Source organism: Nanorana parkeri, unplaced genomic scaffold, assembly GCF_000935625.1.
Source record: "Nanorana parkeri isolate BGI_ZX_2015 unplaced genomic scaffold, ASM93562v1 scaffold2506, whole genome shotgun sequence".
Lineage (NCBI taxonomy): Eukaryota > Metazoa > Chordata > Amphibia > Anura > Dicroglossidae > Nanorana > Nanorana parkeri.
In genome coordinates, this window is record NW_017308774.1 from 15,088 (window position 1) to 31,569 (window position 16,482).

The 16,482-nt window shown below is 42.7% G+C and overlaps 1 protein-coding gene across 1 annotated transcript in view; it reads right to left on the reverse strand.

Annotated features, from left to right (window-relative positions):
- Positions 1–9,240: 9,240 nt before the first annotated feature.
- Positions 9,241–16,482, reverse strand: part of LOC108801809 (cyclic AMP-responsive element-binding protein 3-like protein 3) — a 54,392-nt gene continuing 47,150 nt past the window's right edge. The window contains exons 5-7 of the mRNA XM_018573720.1: positions 14,485–14,569; positions 11,188–11,284; positions 9,241–9,679 (exon numbers count right to left, since the gene is read on the reverse strand). Coding sequence (XP_018429222.1) covers positions 9,303–9,679; positions 11,188–11,284; positions 14,485–14,569 — 559 coding nt within the window. The 3' untranslated portion in view covers positions 9,241–9,302. The remainder of the gene's footprint in view (positions 9,680–11,187; positions 11,285–14,484; positions 14,570–16,482) is intronic.

Genomic DNA, 16,482 nt, shown 5'->3' on the forward strand with positions numbered 1-16,482 from the left:
GGCGTACACGTCCATGCGCCATGCACGCCTGTCCCAGGAGGGACAGGTGCTTCGTGTGGTTCCCTATGTGAGGAAGTGGCTATACAGTGTCATACGGACACCCAGACGTCACATCTATGCGGGTACAGGTGTCCGCACTTGGACGCAGACAGCATCCATCAGACACGGGTGACACTGTACAGCCATGTTCTCCCATAGAGAACAGGCTGCTGCGCTCATTAACTCGCAGCAACTCTCCCAGGATCAATTGTTTACAGGTGTGCACGCCACATGGCGTGTGCGCCCAGTGTGAATGAGGCCTAATGCACACACACAACACATAATACGAATACACACACACACACAATACACATACAGTGTACATGCAATACAGTACACACAATACAGTACACAAAATACAAATTCATTACAGTGCACACAATACAGTACACACAACACACACGCAATACAAGATACACGCGTAATACAGTACGCACAATACAGAACACATACAATACAGTACACACAGCATCGATATTCAGCCTGTTCATAGTTCGATAAGCATCCAGGAGAGGAAGAGAGGAGGAGGCTGAGACATGGAGAAGAATTCCCCCCCGCGCGCCTTCCCAATGCTGCTCCCGGCCGGAATGTATAGGAGCAGCTGTGAGTGAAGGAGAGCTCCTCGTACCTGCTGAACGCTGACCGCTTGCCTCCTCTGTCCCCCTGTCATATTCTCTCACTCCCATGTGAGTCTCTGCCCGATCCTTCTAGGCCCCCTTCCCTGGCGCCCTCCGTTGCCCTAGCAGTGCCTGCAGAGTGGCCGGTGGAGGGAGGGGGAAGGGTATCGTCCACCCCAGCTCATTAATAGTATATGTGATGGACTGAACTGTCACTGGTGTTGTTGGAGGAGCCTGGGGGCTAGCCTCCTTCCTACTGACTATGGACCCAGAACTATGGAAACCCCCCTCGGACCTCTTGGGGTTACAATTTACCATTCTACCAGGTTTTATGTGTGGAGGGATGTACTGTACATTTTCCCTGGCATTACATTTGGATGACCTGTATTTATTATAGGTACAGGCTGTGAATCCAGGAGCACTGAAGGGGGATAATTCTGGACATTGAACGGTTACAGTTTATTGGTCCCTTTGTTATAATGTGTTGATGATGGGATTAGGATAGCTCATTCTAGGAGTAGCTGACTCCGGGTGTAGATGAGTAGATTACCCTATGATACACTCCCATCACACATTGCCGTGCGTTGTGTTACCTTGTGTTGTAATTAAATGTACACCTGTATCATTTTATCACAACACCAACACAACGCAAAAAACATTTATAACATAAATCGCTTATTTACAGTTTAGCATTCCTTCATTTTTTTAATAATCCCCCTTTCCTCAGCCTCTCATTGGTGTGGCAGTAATAAAGTAAAGTGTTAGGCCTCATTTAGGCGCTAGTCACACTAGGGCAGCAGCGTTTTTACCGTGGTTTCCGCACAATTTTTTAAAGCATTTGTGGCTGTTTTTAGTCGTGTTTCAGCGCTGAAACGCAATTAGAAACATTATTCTGTTTAAGTAGACTGTTGTCAGTACATTCTTTACTGGTACACAGTCATCTGTACAGCTCATTTAAACCTATTGCTTGAAGTGCCTTACTTTATGAAGTACTCCATTGTTTACTTGTTGGTATTGATATCTGACATTCTATATTCAGTAAAACTTCTTAACCAACTCAAGGTGTGCTGGTGTGCTGGGGATCCATGTTAGAGGTTTTTAATAGAGGAAAGACAGGGAGACCCGTTAGTTTTGTTTACTGTAGATAACCCCTTAAGAGCCACCGCTAGGGTTATCCTACATTGGGATAGCACTGACCGGGAAGGCGGAGCACTACATTTACAATATAAGTTTAATGAAATCATATTATGGTCACTGCTACCCAGATGTTCTTTTATATGAACATTTGTAATAAGCTCTGCATTGTTTGAGTTTACCAGATCCAGCAGAGCATCATTTCTTGTTGGGGCTTTTGCAAACTGTACCATAAAATTGCCATGCAATAATACAAATGTCCGCCCTTTTTACTGTTCCAGGAGTGCCATTACACCAGTCAATGACAGGATAGTTAAAATCTCCCATTAATACTACTGTCACCGCCCTTGCAGCCTTTTCTATCTGTTTAAGGAGCGGCGGTCTCCATCTAGTCATTAACACTGAGGGGCCTGTAGCAGACTCCAACAATTACCTTTGCATTATGCGTACCAGTATACAACTCCACCCATAACGCCTCAGCACCATCACACTCACCATCAACAAAGTCCTCTTTCACACCCACTTTTTAGGTCACTTCTCACAGAGACAAACCCCGCCACCTTTTCGTTTTACCCGGTCTCTCCGAAATAGAGCATAGCCAAGAATATTAACAGCCGAATCATGTGAAGAAGAAAGCCAAGATTCAGCAATATCAATTAGGTCATAGTTCTCCTCATGCAGCAAAGCTTCCAATTCTCCCATTTTACATAGTTACATAGTTACATAGTATTTGAGGTTGAATAAAGACACATGTCCATCAAGTCCAACCTATTGTGTGTGTGTGTGTGTGTGTGTGTGTGTGTATGTGTATGGGTCCCTGATACAGGTGTACATTTAATTACAACACAAGGTAACACAACGCACGGCAATGCATTACAAAGCTTTGCCATGCGCTGCCACAGTTAAATTAATTTTTTTTACAAAAAAAAAAATCATGCACTGCGATGCGTTCTAACAACGCACTGCAGCACATGTGCCTGGCATACACCACAATATGGTGCACGTGTATGTTTGTGTGTGGGGGAGGGGGGGGGTTGCTGCTTTATTTTTTTTATTTACACATTATTTATTTTTTCATTATTATATTGCTGTTGGTGGGGCGTCGGGAAAATATTAGGGGTCTAAACAGACCCCTGACATTTCCCTTTTGAAATAGAAAAAGACATTGAGGACACAAAGTCCTTAATGTCTTTTTCTGCAGCCTCAGCACTCAGTGAATGGGAAGCACTCAGTACAGAGGCTTCCCAATAATTCACAAACTGCTGATAGTAAGATATTTACTATCAAGCAGATTCTCAATGGGGAAAAGCCTCTGTAGTGAGTGCTTCTCCCCATTGAGAAATTCATGAATGAACAGGAACTGATGTAAATCACCTCCTGTTCATTCATAACTGGGGACACATAGTACTATGTGTCCCCAGTTATTTACAAACACTGGAGTGATCAGACGATCACTCCAGTGTTTGTGCTGCACACGGAAGAGCGGTAAATATCAATTATACTTACCGATCCTCCTCTCGACCACGCACACAGCCGCTGTCATCCTGAAACTGACAGGAGGATAGCGGGTTTGCTCTCCTCCCCACCTGCCGCTCGATCACGATGATCGAGCGGCAGGCGGGGAGGAGAGCGGAGCCGCTGTCCTCCTGTCAGTTTCAGGACGGCAGCGGCTCCTCCGCCGTCCATTTTTTTTTTTATCCCCGCTGCCTCAGCCCATACAGCAGCGGGGATCCGCCCCCCCCAAGTGCCGCGGGCCCCATAGCGACTGCATCGGTCTTATCTTCGGCTAGCCAATGGTGGGGCCCAATGTAAGTAATGTTGAACTCGGTGTTAGGGTTAGGGCCCAAAGCCTCTCACCTGACCATGAGGGAGTTATACATCCAGGAGTTTCCACAATGTAAGAAGGTGTCTGTCAGGAGAAGATCAGCTCCCAGTGTAGAGATAGATCAGCAGGATCTGCCGGTAGAAGACCTGTTCATCTGATGTGGCATCTGCTTGTAGCGGCACGATACCAGTTTACAGTGACGGCACAGCGGTCTCAGTCGTTCTTCTAGTCGGCCTGCTCGATCACCTCGTCTGCTGTAACAATCCGCTCTCCCTCTCTGCCTAGTAGTAGTGCAATAGAGACACAAGATATAGACACAGCGGCCCTCTGGTTCAGCCACACACGTCCTGCTTTCTCGACCTCCACCTTGGGAATGCCGCTAGACGTCTTTCCGCAGCCAGAGTGCCCCTCCCTCTGCCCTCATAGTATTCTGGGATATGTAGTACTGCACAGGCAGTCCTGATCATCCCCTCCTGGGTGAAGAACTCATGTTCCATAAGTCTCTGGTTAACCGAGGCCCCCCAGTCAGTTGCAACATCAAGGTTTCCTTAAAGGGGCCAGTTCCACAATAGTGTTACATAAACAACATGCACATACTGGAAAAATAAAAACACAACTTCAGGAGAGCAGATTTACCTATGTTAAAAAAACAGAACAAAAATGGGAATGTTTCAAAACAATTGTTCGCAAGCATACTGCAAAATATATTCCTTTAAGCAATACGTTTAAAAGGCTTAAAGTAAAACCCATGTGGCTCACATCCAATGTTTAAAAAGCCAAAAAGAATAAGAAAGTGGCGTTTAAAAAAAAATATATAAAAATGAACACTGTCGTCATTTGAAAGCTACAAAATATGTAAAAAGGAAATAAGGCTCGCAAAGATTCAAAACGAACGACAGGTTGCAAAAGAGTGCAAGATTAACCCCAAGAAATTATTTAAATTATATTGATCGTAAAAAAATCAGGTCTGAAGAGAAGAGAAAGGCTAGCAAAGAGAAGGCAAATCTATTATATACTTTTCTTCAGCTCCTTGCACACCAAGTCCATCATGGAGATAGCCGTGCCATAGCCGCTCATGAACCACAATGGAAGACTATTGATGTGGTCCAGAAACAGACAAAATTAAGGTGAACAATGTCCCTAGACCGGACATCTTACACCCATGTGTCCTCAAAGAATTGAGCCATGTAATTTCAAAGCCATTGTATCTAATTTTTAGAGACTCTCTAATGACTGGCTTGGTACCTATGGATTGGCGCAAGGCCAATGTGGTGCCTATATTTAAAAAGGGATCAAAGTCTTTACCGAGTAATTACAGACCTGTAAGTTTAACTTCAATAATTGGGAAGATACTTGAAAGTTTGATCACGGATCACATGCATTTGATCCTGCTTGAAAATATCATAAGCGATAGCCAGAACAGATTCACAAAAGACAGAAGTTGTCAAACGAACCTACTTTCTTTTTATGAAGAAGTGAGACTCCCCCAGGAGCTAGTTCTAGCTAGCTCAGTTAACTGTTTTGAACAAAATCTGGATGTATCCCTAAATGCATAGAATATTACCGGATATTGAGTTCTTATAAGTGTATTAAGCACCAGAGATTGTTGATCCAGGGAATATCCGATTGCCTCATGGGATCAGGAAGGATTTTTTTTCCCTGTTGGAGTAAATTGAACCAGCTTTATAGGTGTGTTTTTCTGCCTTCCTCTGGATCAACAGTGGGTAATTGTGGGCATAGCGTTCTGTTTAGGCTCTTCTTTTTTTCCCATATCTCTATAGGTTGAACTTGATGGACTTTTTTCAACCTGACTAACTATGTAACTATGAGTAACTGTTTGATTTACATCACTCTGATTTTTCCCCTCAGAGGCATGATGTTACTCTTTCCCTGGCTTATTACTAAGGAGTTGCTTTCAGCCCTCTCCTCTATGAAACCCAATAAAGCCCCTGGCCCAGATGACTTCACGGCCCAGTATTACAAAACATTCCATTCAAAACTGGGCAACAAAATTGTTCAATTTTACAATCTTTTCTTCAATCATGGAGGGACATCCTTGGGGTTTAATATATTGGTCATCCCTAAAGCAGGTAAAGATCTCTCCCAATGTATAAGTTATAGACCAATCCCCTTGCTGAACTCAGATTTAAAAATCTATACTAAGATTTTGTATAACAGACTCCTACCTTGCTTTACTGGTTTGATATACCTAGAGGAGGTAGGCTTTACTCCTGTGAGGGCAACTAAAGACAACACAATAAGAGTGTTAACTATTTCTCATGGAGCTACCTCCCAAGGGGAGACACCAAAATGGCATTTGATCGACTCAGCTGGAATTTCATGGGCATGCTCCTATATCATTTAGACCTGGGAGCAAATATGCTCTGCTGGATCAGGGTAATCTATTTACACCCAACTGCCTCGGTGCGTGCCAATGAATTCCTGTCTGACAGCTTTCCCTTGTGGAATAGCACGAGACAGTAGTGTCACCTTTCTCCTGTAATCTTCATACTTACTCTAAAACCCCTAATGCATGTTATTGGGACCAATCACAATACCTCTAGTTACCCAGCAAAATTGGAGCAACATAAAAGGTCACTCTTTTCTTATTCAACCACCCATGGACCCCGTATCCTGTTTTACATCTCAGTGGGAGAATAAGCTGGGAAAAACACTTTTGGACGACCAGAGGAGTTATATTATCTACTTTTCCACACAAAGCTTTAATTGCTAATAAGTTTCAAGAAGATGGACACAAGCTGCACTCCAGGTGGTATCTGTTTCCAAAGAGCCTGCATAATATGTTCCCCAACACTTCACCCTTGTGTTGGTGATGCAATCAGGTTGAGGGGGTCTCTGTTGTATATCTTTTGGTATTGCCCGGTTTACACCCGTTTTAGGATAAAATCCTTTGGCCATGATCCGTTTAAATACTTGTTACACCTAGAAGATATCCCCAGAGCGTGTTATTATCTTATCCACCTGCTCAATGCCGCCAAAACGTGCATTACACTTCTTTGGAAACAGCCCAGCCCCCCACAGTTTCAGTGTGGCTGAACAAAGTCGATGACAAGGAAGACCTGACATGGTTCTATTGACATTTATTTTTACTCCTGAATATAAGGATTGTTTGTCTGATCAGTTTGAAGGTTTACCTGTGCTCTTTGTCTTTCTGCCTGATGGGCTGTTGGCAAGATGATGCGGGGGTGCCCCCATTTCTGGTTCTCTCCTCTCCCCATCTCTCCCACTTCTCTGTATTTTCCACTTTTCACCTACCTTGGCCACCTTCTCCACTTCCCACTCACCTGGCCAACATCCCACCCTTGCCCTGTCCTTTCAAGGCTCCCACCCTCTTGATCCTTCCCCTTTTTTTTCTTCCCCTTTTTGTCCTTCCTTACCTTTTTACCCTACTCTTATTAGAAGTAGCATCTTCAGATCTCTACTAGCAGTTAATGCTATGGCTCACCTATTTTTTAGAGTGAGCAGAAGAACTTTAACTGTTTGTTTTCTCTTTTATTCTTGTATCCATGTTGATTGTTTGTTTTTGCACTCCCTACTTGTATTTGCAGAAAAGTAAAAAAATGTCCTATAAAAACATGAATAGTTATTAAGACTACACTGAGGTGGTCTCACCCACTGTGTATTGATGTGATCAGTCTTGTAACCATTTTTGGGTGGAAAAGAAATTAGTTACCACTGCATCCTGGATCCTCATTTTTCCTTTGTTCTATCGAGTGATAAAAACTACCTGGAATTTTTTTTCTTCCATACTCTTCCACAAAAGTAAAAGGCATCCTCCTCTTTCCCCCTTTACACACAGCAGGGAGTGTTCGAAAAACAAACAAAAGTACTTGCCTACTTATTATGTCTTCTGCCAACTAAATGCTCACCTAACAAATATGTTGTTAAATAGACATGGTCACCTTGAGGGTAAAGTGACTGCATCTCTGCAAAGGCATCCCCCAGCTACCCTACACTGGCCTTAAGTACGCTCTCACAGTTACCTTCAGCTTTACAGACAACCAGGACACCCAGCACTTTTTGGAATAGAGGAGCATGTGACCTGTGCCCCTGTTACTGTATTCGGGCCTAGTGATTGGGTGTGAGTCACATGACTGGTGGCGTGACATCACCACTCACCCAGGTTGCAGACACAGCTGAATAAGGCTACAGTTGTGTAGGAGTAGGTTCAGGGGAGTGCAAGTAAGGTAAGGTATGCCCTTTGCAGAGACACTGTCACTTTGACCTGCAATAGCATGGTAATAGTTTGTCTTTAATGCATCAACATGGGAAAGAAAGAGTGGGGCTTTTAAGGTACCAAACGACAAAACCAAGCAATTACAACATGATAAAACAAGGATTCTTTATTATACAAAGGTTAAAACTGTTTAAAAACATAATTGATATGTGCACATTGCAGAAAGGAAAAAACAAATTGATCTCCAAATGAGCTATTCCAGAATTATAATATGAGGCTAGGTGACCATAACATACAAAATTGATGTAACATCTTCTTGTACTCATACAGCACATAGATGCCTCTTCTTATATCAGGAATACTAATTCTCTCTCAATGCATTTTGCGCTCCAATCGCTTGCTCAGGAGATTGTTCCCAGAGAGTAGTAATCTGTGCCTGGCCAAGCCAGCAGAGCAAAAGCCCAAGATCGAGGTGTGCCTGTTTTGTGGCCTCGTGGTCACTGATGGCTCGGAGGTGATTGCGGACTGTGCTCTTTGTAGAGAAATGTGGTCCTGCACCTGCTGCTAGGCAGGTGCTGCTGCTTTTATATGAATAGCTGTTTAAACAATCAAACTAAGAACAGAATAATGCAAATGTACCTAGAATATAAGCTGTTTTAGCAGATTTTATTATGAAATGTTCGGGGTCTTTTGTGGTGAACTTTGGTCTGGTTTTAAAAATCTGCTCCATAAATTATGTATTCTTCAGAATGATTTTGCAAAATATTTTAATCATATATTCAGTGAAGGAATAAAACAATATTAAACAGTAGAACTGAGAAATAACAGTGCACTAAGATATAAATCATGTTGGTTTCTTTGTTCCTTCTATCTACAGAAAGAAAAGGCAACCTCCTATTTCTGGAAGTCAATCCATTTTAACATGCAAAACTTTGTCCCGAAAATTGTTTCTAAAATATTCAGACATAATTTGTTTTTAAATATTTTTTTACAGAATAACAAGTTAAATGTCCCTTTTAGCTACACCCCTGTCTAAATCTGTATACTTTTATGGACCTACATCTTTTAAAAATAATTACTCATGCATAGGAAATGTTGTTGATGCCTACATTAATCACTAAATGTATTTTATTTGTTTTCTATTTAGAGAAAAGACTAAATGATCAAAAAGGGATCTTATCAGGAAATATGGAAGCTGCCATTGCTGATATGTTTTTGAAAGTGTCTGCGCTTTGGCTGTCCTGTTGATCTGCATTTACTACTTGAGTAGTAAGTAGTGTAGTGAATTACTTTCCCACAACAGGGTTTTACATGACTGACCTGACCCATTAGTAGGAGGGATACTGAAATCTTCCAAAACCAATGGCAATGTCATTAAAGATTCATTTTTGAAATAATATTGGCTGAAATGTCTTCTTGTTATGGCCTTTTGTTCTTTAACACATACTGTATAACTGAGAGAAAGCAATGCCCTGAACAGGGGACTGGGTCAAATGCTTTCATGGCTTTCTCTGACCTTACCACAGTTTTCGGTCACCACCTCTTGTTTAGAAGGTTCTTTCCAAGACATGATCATCTGTTGGGCCAGATAATCACCCACAGGCCCATTTAATATCTCTACAGTGTTCTCATCAAACTGCATTTTTTTTTCTTCTTTTGACATGCTTGTATAATTTGTTTCTCTTGGGTCTTCTTTAATATGTTGCTGTGCCCTATTAGGCAAATTCACATCCAGTGATTTTCTCAGTGACTGTACTTTATTATGTTTCTGGCTACTTGGATCACCCCAGTATGCAGTGTCTTCACTCTCAGATGGTAACTGAAATACTCTTGAGTAGGCAGCGTTATGCAAGGACCTGGAGAAGACTGAGAACAGCAACCAAATGTTAAGACAGATTAGTTTTGCTATTTTAATTCAAATGTTTATACAAGATTATGCTTGTAACATGTGTAGTTCAATTTTAATTTAAAGTACAATAACAGTTTCTGTTGAGAAAAAGGTAATCTCTTTCATGTGGACTGTATTATTTGCATAGGGCTTCTAGTGAAATGTATTGCAGATTCTTATTGACCTATCTACTGAATAAACTGGTGTTTTCCTAAGATCTTTAATCAAATTTCTGAATGAGAGGGTCTGCCCTTATCCCTACATTAGTAATCTTGATGGTGTAACAAGAAAAAGAAGCATTATTGCAGGGGATGCTTGTGAGAAAATTGGGATAAGCACACAGACAGTAAATAGACATGTAAAGGCTCAAAGAATTATTGTTTTGTTTCGGATCGATGTATTTCTTTTTTGTTTGTTTTTTTTTGGATTTGGAATCCAAATTCGATTCGGTTTGTTATTCGTAATGTGGATTGATTAAAATTCATACCAGACCCTTTAGGGGTCCCCCCTAAAATCCCTTACTAGACCCTTCATCCGAGCAGCGGTCTGGCAGAGCAGTAAAGGGGGGGGGTGATCGGCAGCCCCCTTCTGCTCAATACCAGGCCACATGCCCTTATGTATTTTTTAAAATACTTTTTCAACATTCAGGGCCTCGAAGGTCCCTCAAAGAGTATAGTACCCTCATGAGTGCAGCTTCATATATGAACTGAATAAAATATTTTATATCGGTTTTCATTTATTGCCAGCCTGTCAGCCTTGGTAAGGGAAAATAAACAACAGATAACACAACACACTACTGAAGCTGTCACAATGCTGAAACGCAACGTATTAGTGGAGGGGCTAATGTGAAGTGGTCCTAAGGGAAAATCCATTAAATTAACCATTCAGTAATTCCCCTTCACTGTTCACATGCAATTACATATTTAAATGTAACATATGGCAACTGAGAAGAAAAGGCATTATTAGTTTATTAGTGTGTATGAGCAAAAATATGTCTCATTAAAAAAAATGCTGCAAATACAGAAAAATACCTTTTTCATCTTTCCAGAAATCCAGCAAGCTCCCAACTTCCTGTAACAAGCTGGCAATGCTGCACTGAAATCTCAACAAGGTTGTATCTCTGTGTGTTACAGATAGAGAGAGAGGTGTTCTGGTAGTGAGTGTTGTCACCCTAGGACAAAATGTGTGCCACTTGTGGGATCAAAAAGTAAAAATAAACGGGAAAACTCGAATGATGACATCATGTCTTATACATCACAGACTGGTAAGCTTGAATAGAACTTTTGTACTTGGATTTAGATAAACTATTTTATAGTCCCCTTAAATATCTGCCTATCTTTACCAGGTCTTTTCGAGGAGCAGTGACTATAGGTTTTAGAATGATGATGTATGTACTTAATAATTAGTTAAAAATACATAACAGAGTACTCCGTTGACCATAAAGTAATTTTACAGCAAAACTGGAATGCCACAAATAATAACTTACCTCTAACAGGAAGAAAATCATTGCCCTCTTGTATTTTGTTTTTTGCAAATTGATTCATAGTAGGAAAAATGAGAAGGGAAAAAGATAGCAAAAGGACCTGCAAAATACAAAAACATTAGTGTAAAAGGTAAAGCAAAAGTACATATGTAACAGAATAAAACACAGACATCCAAACTCTCCCGGACGTTCTGGGAGTCTCCCGCTATTAGATAGTGGCTCCCGGCCGCCTGGGAGAGCGACATTTTCTCCCAGAAAGATCTAGCAAAGTAAATCTTTCCCTGCTGTCTGTTTTTTTTAACTCTGATATCAGGGCCGCCGTCACAGTACAAAAAAAAAAGACAGCATAGAAATGAATGGTTTGATTGCTATTGGCTATTTGAATTTGCAATAGCCAATAGCAGACTAGCTATTGCACTCGCCCACTGCTGCTGTCAATCAGCAGAGGTGGACTTGAAGTTCTCCATCAGGTCCTCTCTCTGCTGATTGACAGCAGCAGTGGGTGGGTGCAATAGGCAGCTTGCTATTGCAAATTCAAATAGCGAATAGCAATCTAGCTATTAATTTCTTTGCCGTCTTCTTTTTTTCTTTTATTCTGACGGCAGCAGCTGTCTGAATACAAAAAAAAACCCCAGCAGATAGCACGGGAAGCATTAGCTTCTTTGCTATCTGCCATCATTTCATTTCTGAAATGAGAAGGGCACCTCCCTGAAATTACATTTCTCAGGTTGGGATCCCTGTAAACACCACCAAGGACTCTTGAACACTGTACATAGATTAATGCTTCAACATGATATCAACCAATTCATCAGACATCCCAACCTAAAAAAAAAATCATTTTAGGGAGGTGCCCTCTCCCCCACCCCCCCTATCCACGGGGAAGGAGGGGGATGGGGGAGAGGGCACCTCCTAAAATAATGGCAGATAGCAGAGCGTGGAAGCATTAGCTCCTCTGCTATCTGCTGTTTGCAGACTGTTTGTCTGCGGTCGCTGTCAGAATAAAACAAAAACAGATAGCAGGGGAATGAATAGCTAGGCTGCTATTGGCCATTTCAATGGAGAACTTCAGGTCCACCGCTGCTGATTGACAGCAGCAGTGAGTGGGTGCAAAAGCCAGCCTGCTATTGGCTATTGCAATTTGAAATGGCTAATAGCAGACTAGCTATTCCTGCTAACTGTTGATTTTTTTTCTATTCTGACAGCGGCTTGCTATCTTATAGCGGGAGACCACCGGAACGTCCAGGAGAGTTGGGATGTCTGATATATTCCAAACCTTATTAAATGTATTCATTTGCCACTAATTAAGGTTACATCCACATTTCCTAAGGCCTGGTTCACACCTAGGCGTTTTTGAGCAGTTGGAAAAGCCCTTTTTAAAATGCCCAACACAAGAAATCCCAGGTTTTTCAATGGCCCCTGTTCACTCCTGAGCAGCAAAACACCATCAGGAAAATGCCAAACGTCTGAAAAGGTACATGAGCTTCTTTGGGCAGTTAACAGCGTGTTTTTGCCCCATAGACTTTAATGGAAATGCCCGAAAACGCGCGTCAGAAGCATGTTGCAAATTTTGTGTGCGTTTGTACGCATGTTTGTCCATTGCCTGCAATGTTTTTTAAGCTGCCAGTCAAATCAGCAATGGTCAACGGACCAACAAGTAACTCCTTATAATAACATTTAGCTCCATTCAGTGGTAATCTGTATAATTTATATTCACATAGAAATTCATATATGGGTCCCCTTGATTCTACATGGACACAAATTCAATATACAGTTGAGTTAGTTTGTTTGCATCTTTGATACCTTTTTTTCTTTGAGGCCTTTTTCCGCCTCTCCTGCCCTGATTTGTCCGGCTCTTGTCCATCTTTCTCCACTCTTCTCACTGTCTGCCCTCTATCTCTCTCATTAATCTCCCCTTTTATTCCCCCCTCCCCTGGCTTTCCACTTGTCACTTTCTTCCTTCCCTCCCTGTGTCTGTTCTCTGTGAGCCTGTGCCCCTGCTGCATCTGCGGTATGGGTCCCTGAAATTCACCTTGCTCAATGTCAAGGGTTTACACATTCCCACCAGGGTCGAGACTCCTGGTGGATCTGAAAAAAGTCAGGTTTATTTAAAAAATCCTTTCATTGAAATAAAAAACACAACAATGGCTTTTGACAAGTCCTTTATTGTTAAAAAAAAAAAACTAAAACTAAACCAAAAAATGGATCCACTGACATAATCCTAGGGTCAATCACGACATCCAGCGTTGTCCATGATGATGACGACTCGACGAAATTTAATTTAAAATAAATATAAATAAAAAATTTTAAACGGCGTCCACCCACCCGTCCGCTCGCGACGAACTTCCGCCGCAGAATGACATTCTGACAGATGCCGGCAAAATATAAACAATTGGGTGGAGCTAGCGGTGACAGCTAGCTAGTTCCGCCCAACTGTTTACCTTTGTCCGGCATCTGACAGGACATAGCTGTGTGGGCTATGATTGGGCAAAGTCATCATTACTTTGCCCAATCATGCCTCTCACAGTGCACTGTTATCACAGTTGGCATTTTGTAATGTCAGGGTAGGGTTGGACACGGGAGATAACACATAATGAACTTACATACATATATTTGGAGAGATAGGATGGCTCCAGACATCAAGGAGAGAGATTGAATAGTTATATCAAAGAGGCTTTAGTTACCATCCAATCACTTTCTTGATATAGATATGATTTTGCGCTTTGGACCATTCATAAATTCTTCATGATTGTGAATACAAGGAACTAGTATAAAGACTGTGAGGTCAGACACGTGGGGATTGCTGCTAGAGGATGCACATAAGGGCAGCCAGAGAAAGAGAAAGAGACCAATTATGTACCCCCTAGCATTGGTAACATATATCCTATATGGTTAACTGGTCATATTATATTGTAGTTGTTTTGAATTGTAAAAATATTGTATTTTCTCTTCTATGGTACAGGGGCTCTGTTATTAGATAGTATTGTGATAGTTGCTGCTGTAATCTTTGCATGTGCCACTAAGATTGTTTCTATCATATTTGTGTAATATTTTCTTATCCTAAGCTGTGCATGAATTATTCTATGCACAATATACTTTTTAATTTTTAAACCTACAGTTTGTTACGCGTGTTTCTTAGCTGACCTTCCTCTATCAAACAGGAAAAAGTTGGTGTTGATTAATAATATGGGTATTATTTATTAATATTCAAATTATTATTTGGCTTTTTTCATCCCCATTTTCTAACACAATGAAAGCTAGAGTTAATGAAACATTTTCAAAACAAACTAAGTTAATACTAACTGCTACACAGGTGCTTGTCTGAGTTGCCTTTCCTGCAGAATGGGAGACCAACGCCTGAAGTTTCCTCAGTTGTTCAAGGAGGGACCTAGGCAGTTAGAAATTAGAAGATTATTTTTATAAATATCTTGAAATACATACTGTACCTTGCACTAGGTTTTCTCTTTACAACACTATGAAATGCAACATTTCTTGCAATGATATGTCTTTATTTTAAGGAAATATCAGTTCTGATTTCAGACCACATTAACTGTATTGTGCCCCCTCCAACACCTTGAGTAACAACCCAAGAGCCATGGGACTTGTGTAAAATGATACCTTGGTACAGAATCGTTTTTTATTGCCAGAAGTAAGGCCAGGTTCACGTGACCGTGCGGCAATCGTGCATGAAACCACGTGGATGGCCGTATTGTCTCGGAATCACACACCACCACTGATCGCGCTGGCGGTGCCATTATTTTCTAATGGCACCCCAGTCACCCCAGGCAGATTGCGCGGTTTCCCGATGCAATACCGCCTGTGCAATGTAACTGGTAGAAAGTCACTCGCACTCCAAATACTTTTGCAGTCAATCTTCTTTATTGACCATCAAAGTGTCTATATTCTCAGAAGCTGCACACAGCTCGCGCCGGTTTAAGTAGTAACCCGCACGCTCTGTTGCAGCTTCTGACAGCGTGGGAGATGGGACGTTGCGTTCGTCGGTGGATGACCAATCAGGAAGCCGGGCAGTACGTCGTCGTACCTCGTGTCACGGCTTCCTGATTGGTTAGGAAGCCGGGCTGCCTACCAACAAGTGAAGCTTGCTTCCCAGCCAATCAGGAAGCCGGGCAGTACGTCGTCGTACCTCGTGTCACGGCTTCCTGCTTGGTTAGGAAGCCGGGCTGCCTACCAACAAGTGAAGCTTGCTTCCCAGCCAATCAGGAAGCCGGGCAGTACGTCGTCGTACCTCGTGTCACGGCTTCCTGCTTGGTTAGGAAGCCGGGCTGCCTACCAACAAGTGAAGCTTGCTTCCCAGCCAATCAGGAAGCTGGGCAGCATGTCATGACCCGCTTCCTGATCCGGCCCCCAACAATGTCTGAGGGACAGTGAACTGGCCCCCCGTTTAAAAAGTTTGAGGACCCCTGCCTTAGAGTGTCATATATATATGTGTGTGTGTGTCACCTTGACGAAGGTATCCTGTGTGGTCCCGAAACGTTGACTGTTTTGATGCTATGTAAATAAATTTACAATGATTTCATCATTTTTGGAGTGCTGGTGACCCTTCTTACACTTGCTTCTGATTGATTTGGGGGCGGGCATGCAGTGGTGCACACTCTCCTAAAAGGGGATGCAGCTGCGGGGCCACACAACATTGGAATTATTTTTGAGCTTAGGGAGAATTGACTGAGCGGGCAGAATGCCTTTCGTTTTTTCAACTACAACAGTGAAAGAAAGTCATGGAGCACAAGGAAGAAAGGGAATTGTGCGGAGGGAAAGCATGACGGGGAGAAGGGGACATAGGCAGATGAGATGGTTAATGGAAAAAAAGAAAAAAGGAATGGAAACAAGGAAGGAGGGGTCTCTTACCTGATTGGAGACCAGTGGGAGAGGGTGGGATTTCCAAGGGTGGGGATCCTGGGCGCAGTCAGGAAGAGGCCAGTTTGCGGAATCTTTCACCAGGAGAAGGTAATTCTCCCTGCTTGCTTTACTGCCAGAATGAGGGGTTTGGAGGAGCTCCTGGCCCGGGTGCGGGAGGCCGCGGCGTCCCGTGGCGCTTCCTGGATCCAAGCCCAAATGGCATCGGTGCTGGCTGGTGATCCATCTTGCTCCTGTGGACCCCCCTCGGCATGCTCGGCGGTCAAGGCCGCCGGAGTGCCTCAGCCCTGAGGTGGCGGTGCAGGCTCAGCGCCTTTCTGGGAGCCCCAGCAGGGACCCACCGGGTCCGCCAGCAAAACAGACTACTGCTTCCGCTGCCGGGCGGCGCGGGAGGAATCCCCGTCTGCGGCGGAGCCCGCCGGAAGG